At 48.7% G+C, this 6,216-nt stretch overlaps 1 protein-coding gene across 1 annotated transcript in view; it reads left to right on the top strand.

The window, feature by feature from the left end:
• Positions 1-1,416: 1,416 nt before the first annotated feature.
• Positions 1,417-6,216, top strand: part of DCDC2C (doublecortin domain containing 2C) — a 29,026-nt gene continuing 24,226 nt past the window's right edge. Inside the window, exons 1-2 of the mRNA XM_086414134.1 lie at positions 1,417-1,464; positions 4,766-4,842. Of these exons, the coding sequence (XP_086270260.1) occupies positions 1,417-1,464; positions 4,766-4,842 (125 nt within the window). The remainder of the gene's footprint in view (positions 1,465-4,765; positions 4,843-6,216) is intronic.

Below are 6,216 nucleotides of genomic sequence, written 5' to 3'. Positions count from 1 at the left end.
ATTCTGCCTTATTTTGTGATACAGTAATGCAGAGTAGGCGTGCCTAGCTTTTTGTAGAGTATTCTTTCACAGAACTTACATTGTGGTCAAAATATTAAATTAATGCAAAAATTGAAGAAGCTTCTTAAGAGATCTTAGCTTAGCAAAAAAATTTACTTAAAATTAATTAGAATATCATAGCAGTACATTTCCTATAACCATAGAAATGACGTGTGCTTCAGTGTAATGAATCTGGAATTGCATTTCATTCAATGGAGGGACGAGGAAAATTAGACTCCAAGTAGTGCTCTTGGGATCTTGAGTTTCGATGATGGTGTCATGTTGATTTAATGAGAATGTCGACGGTGTCCGATTTTTAAAAAGACTTTTAATATAAACATGAAAAAACTGTCATTTCTGTGTTTGGCTCCACGGGGCCTTCGTGGCTGAGCGGGCTTTCTCCAAGTGTGCCCAGTGGGGCTGCTCCCTAGCGTTGGGGCAAGGGCTTCTCATTGCTGTGACTTTTCTTGCTGTGCAGCGCCCGCGTTGGGGCCCACAGGCTTCACGAACTGTAGTTTGTGGGCTCCAGAGCTTGGCCTCCGTAGCTGTACATCTTCCTCCGAACCCCGTTGTTTTGTGTTCCCTTTTTCGGAGAACAGAGTTGTACACCCAGTTCCTGAAACCAGAGACCTGTTCTTAGTTTTCCCCTCTCCCAGCTGCCCTGCGCCCCATCCCTCCCCTCGCCCCTCAAGCCCGTTCAGTTACTCCTCCGATTCTTGCTGACGCTGACTGCACCCGAGCTGCTCCTGGGAGCCCTGTGCCTTCCGCTGGCCTTCCGGCATGCTGCGCTTCCCTTTCCAACTTGATCACCTCGGTTCCCTGGTGCAGGCACTTCCAGGCCTGCCTCCTTGCTCCCGGGGGGTGGAGACTACTCTGCTAACCTTGACCTGGCCTTTGCGTTCTCCGTCAGCCCCACCTCTCACCACCCCTCCCTCTGAGTCCAGGATCTAGTCCAGCGCTTTCTGTTTCCCAGAGACCTTGTACCCACAAGGGTGTGTCCAAAGTCCTCTCACCAGGATGTTGCGCATATGCTGCTCCCCCAGCCTCATTCAACATTTCTTCCCACCCTCGACTGACTGGCTCCTTCCTGTAGTTCAGCTCTCAGCCTGGATGCAGCTTCCTCCAGGAAGCCCGCTTTGTGTCGCTGTGAGGAGGGGGTGCACCTGTCTGCCCCGTGCTGCCCCCACGGAGCCCTCACCACAGAGCTGCGTGTGCTTGTCCCCTTGTTTCCAGACTGCCCCTTCAATGGCCTGGGTCCCCATGCGCCTAGCACTTCCAAGGCAAGGTGTGATGCTCACCTTTGCGTCTCTAACACTTAGCACAGTTCCTCCCGTGGTGGGTCCTCCACAAATAAGGCTTAAGTAAATGAATGGAACCATGGCCGAGGGCCTTCTGGAGTCTGCAGCCTGGCAGAATTTGGACCAGGTACTGTCGCTGGGTCGGTTTTACTTGAGGCCCCGCTTCTGAGTAGGGACTTCCCAGGATGGCCAGCTGGCTGCATGAGTCAGTGGCCACCTGATGCTTTGTGATGGTTTCTCTGATTGCGGACTCAGCAAATCTGGAGTCATTCAGAGCACCAGTTCCAGCCTGTAAGTCCATTTGTCAGCAGGCAGCTGAAGTCCTCAGATATGCAGATGACACCACCCTTATGGCAGAAAGCGAAGAACTAAAGAGCCTCTTGAGGAAAGTGAAAGAAGAGAGTCAAAAAGTTGGCTTAAAACTCAACGTTCAGAAAACTAAGATCATGGCATCTGGTCCCATCACTTCATGGCAAATAGATGGGTAAACAGTGGAAACAGTAACAGACTTTATTTTGGGGAGGCTCCAGAATCACTGCAGATGGTGACTGCAGCCATGAAATTAAAAGACGCTTGCTCCTTGGAAGAAAAGCTATGATCAACCTAGATAGCATATTAAAAAACAGAGACATTACTTTGCCAACAAAGGTCCCTCTAGTCAAAGCTATGGTTTTTCCAGTGGTCATGTATGGCTGTGAGAGTTGGACTATAAAGAAAGCTGATCACCGAAGATTGATGTTTTTGAACTGTGGTGTTTGAGAAGACTCTTGAGAGTCCCTTGGACTGCAAGGAGGTCCAATCGGTCCATCCTAAAGGAGATCAGTCCTGGGTGTTCATTGGAAGGACTGATGTTGAAGCTGAAACTCCAAAACTTTGGCCACCTGATGAGAACTGACTCATTGGAAAAGACCGTGATGCTGGGAAAGATCGAAGGCAGGAGGAGAAGGGGACAACAGAGGATGAGATGGTTAGATTGCATCACTGACTCAATGGACATGAGTTTGAGTAAACTCTGGGAGTTGGTGATGGACAGGGAGGCCTGGCGTGCTGCAGTCTATGGGACTGCAAAGAGTTGTACATGGCTGAGCAACCGAACTGAACTGAACTGAGCTGAGCTGAGCTGAAGTCCATCCTCCAGGGGAGCATGACCACGGGTCAGCTATGGGGCTTTTTGTTTGATGTTTGGCATGAAGAAGGCTGTGAGGGTGTTCACAGAGGGTTGTCGGAGCAGGATGGGGCCAGGGAGAGAAGGGACTTCAGGGCAACAAGACAAATAAGATCCGCTGCAGTTGCCTGGGCTCTTAGCTCTGAACTTCAGGTGCTTTGCTGAGCACTGGACAATGTGTTCACTCACTTTGTGTTACTGGTATCTCGAGCAAACCTATGTCAATGCACTACTTTTTTTTTTAACTTTTTTTTTTGCCTAATATATATTTTTAAATTTTTATTGAAGTGTATTTGATTTACAATATTGTGTTAGTTTCAAGTGTGATTGAAAAAGTGATTTGGTTATGCATGTTTTTTAAGGTTATATTTCATTATAGATTATTACAAGGAATGGATATTGTCCCTGTGTCATATGGTGAGTCCTTGCTGCTTATCTGTTTTATGTGTAGTGGCTTGTACTGGTTAGTCCCAGCCTCCTCACTTATCACGCCACTTTCACCATAAGTCTGTTTGTCTGTGAGTCTGTTTCTGCTCTGTATGTAGATTCACTTGTATTTTTTTTTCAGATTTGACTTATAAGTAGCATCATGAAGTAGTCATCTTTTTCTGTCTGACTTACTGCACACGCACTGCTCTGATCTGCATTGCATATGCGGACAGACAAACAGGCTTAGGGAAGCGAGGCAAACTGAGCAAGCCCACACGGTGATAAAGAGACAGAAAAAGTCCTGGAGTCAAGGATGACTCAACAAGGCTCCTAAGTGCTATATCAACATAGGTTCAAGTGCCCATTTTGCTAAAACCTATAATAAAATATTTTTGATGGCTTATTATAGCCAGGACACTTAATAGCTGTGTGTTCTTGGGAAGATTGTATAACCTCTGATTCTTTGTTACCTGGTTGTTTTGAGGATCAGACACGAATGCCTATAAAGGTCCGAGTGCAGCGCCTGGTGGGGAAGGCACTGGCACCCCTCTCCAGTGCTCTTGCCTGGAAAATCCCATGGACAGAGGAGCCTGGTAGGCTGTAATCCATGGGGTCGCTAGGAGTCAGACACGACTGAGCGACTTCACTTTCACTTTTCACTTTCATGCATTGGAGAAGGAAATGGCAACCCACTCCAGTGCTCTTGGCTGTAGAATCCCATGGACGGTGGGAGCCTGGTGGGAGGCTGTCTATGGGGTCACACAGAGTCGGACACGACTGAAGCGACTCAGCAGCAGCAGCGCCTGGTGCACAGTAGGCATCGACAAACCATCCGTGCTGCTTTGGCAGCCTCGAGAGTCTTCCATCATGGACACATGATGAAGTTTAATGACCCTGGTTAGTCGCTCAGTTGAGTCTGACTCTTTGCAACCCCATGGACTATAGCCCTCCAGGCTCCTCTGTCCATGGGATTCTCCAGGCAGAATACTGGAGTGGATTGCCATTTCCTTCTCCAGGGGATCTTCCTCCAGACCCGGGGATTGAACCCAGGTCTCCTGCATGGCAGGCAGATTCTTTACTGTCTGAGCCACCACCTTCAATAAAGAGCTCTAAAGCCCATTGGGTCCTGCCTCTTGGGGCAGATGATTGACTTGAGTCTTGAACCTGTCACCACCATCAGACAACAGAAAAGCATGTTTGCCTGACACTTGTTAGGAGATTATTGTATGGAATACCGGGGGAAAGGTCCAGAATCATGTATTTAATTGCTGGAGCCATTGAATCAGGCAGGTGATATTGGGGTTAGTGAATCATTAACACATAGAAAAGCAATTGGTTCATTGTTTCCGTAATTTTATGCAGTCAAGCAGAGAGCTGCTTCTTAGGGTAGCTGTACCTTAATAGAATTTTGCAAAGGATAATTTCTGTTGTTTTCTTTCTAAACTGGGTCTGCAAATTCATGGTAGATGTTGATATTCATGGCATTGGTTTTGTGGCTATTAGTATACGAGTATATATAATTTTTAAAATCTGTTTAGTTTTGGCTGAGCTCTTTGTCGCTCACCGGCTTTTCTCCAGCTGCGCCGTGAGGGCTTCTCGGCGTGGTGTCCTCTGGTGGAGCACCCGCTCTAGGGCATGCCGGGTTCAGCCGCTGCAGCTCCCAGACTCCGCCCAGCACGGAGCGCAGCTTCCCTGGGCCCCTCTGGGGTCTGTTCTGTTAGCGGGGCTGCCCCACCTTTGCTTAGATTTTGGGCGGAAGCTGTGTGTCATGTCGGTGTTCAACAAGCATTTGTTAGCTTGACCTGGGTTCTGGGCTTCCTTTGTCTCCTTGCAGATCAAACCGGTGGTGCACTGCGGCATGAGCGTGCCTTCCAGATGGCAGACGTTCCATCGCACATCCCGACAAATAAAGTGAGTTCAGTGGCGGCGGGGGCCCGAGTCCCTTAAAGACAGTAGCCTCCCTACTCTGCCTTCCTCCTCGTCCTCCCCCTGCTCACCCTGATGTCTCTTCCATCTTCCCGGAACCTTCTGTTCGATTCCGCCTTGCAGGTGCCACGTGTTCTCTCAAGAACCTTGATTTTGGAGAAGCAACCCCATTGCCCCACCGCAGTTCTCGGGTCACGTGGGGGCAGGAACACGCAATTTAGTCTCCGTTTTTTTCATTTATTTTGCAGTCTAGTCATTACAGCTGCTGGATGGTGATCGGAAATGTAGAAGTTCTGTTCCCAGCGAAACTTAAAAAACAAACAGAAAATAGTTATGATGGCTTTCAGAGTTTCCGATGTTCGAGCGAGGAAGGTAGTTTAAGCCTCCCTGCTGAACCGGGAGCTGGGGTAGCTGGAGTGGAGGCTATTGAGGGTGAGTTCTGTAGCAGCCAAGTGCTGGAGACAAAAGCTGACACACCTCCCCTCTCTCCTGGTCCTGCTCCCAATGGAAGGAATTCCAGTGATTTTGCAGGTCCTGGCTCCCTGTCAGAGGGGCCCCAGCTCGGGTTGGTCTCAGCCTTGAGTAGCCAAGGCTCCACTTTCCAGTCGGTTGTCCTTCCTGTCCCTGCTGATCAGCCAAGAGCTGGGGCGCCAGAAGCAGGGAAGCCCCTGCGCAACCAGCGGAGCCCCCGACGGAGACACCCAAGGGCATCATGAGCAAACATGGCCTGCTGGTTAGCGAAGCTGCTCTTTCACTTACCCTCAAAAACCCAGCCATCATTTCTGTAAGATACTTTTCCTTAGCCTTCTGGAAGGGAGCCACTCACACAGCCAAGATCTTCCCACTGGGCCTTTTATTCATCTGAGAACTGTTCTGAAATAACAAGAAACGGTATTTCTAAATTTCGTGAAAGACATCTCTTTCTGAAGAATGGATAGAAACCTGAGGGAACACTACTGGCTTACGGGTCCTTCCTGGCAAAGACACATTTCCCTGATGTATGTGTATTTTTTGTCCTGACCCAAGTTTTCAGTGGTTCTCACTTCCTTTCTAGGCTGTTTTTTCCTATGATAAACCCTGTATTGTAAGGCCTGTGCTTTGTTCTGTACACGGTGTGCTAGAAACTCCACCAGATGGACCCAAATACCATCCAAATGCAGGGCTCGCACGGAGACCTTATAACTTAAAAACAAACAGAAAATAGTTAAGATGGTTTTCAGAGTTCTCAGTGTTTGAGGGAGAAAGGTGTTTTGACCTTTCCTCACCATGACCACCACCACCACCACCACCATCACCACCACCACCACCATCACCATCACCACCACCATCACCATCACCACCATCACCACCATCACCACC

This window comes from Bos grunniens, chromosome 8, assembly GCF_055505025.1.
Source record: "Bos grunniens cultivar Pamir isolate PY7600 chromosome 8, Bosgru_T2T1.0, whole genome shotgun sequence".
Lineage (NCBI taxonomy): Eukaryota > Metazoa > Chordata > Mammalia > Artiodactyla > Bovidae > Bos > Bos grunniens.
The sequence above is the reverse complement of the archived record's forward strand: the minus strand, read 5'-3'. Positions and strand labels throughout refer to the sequence as shown.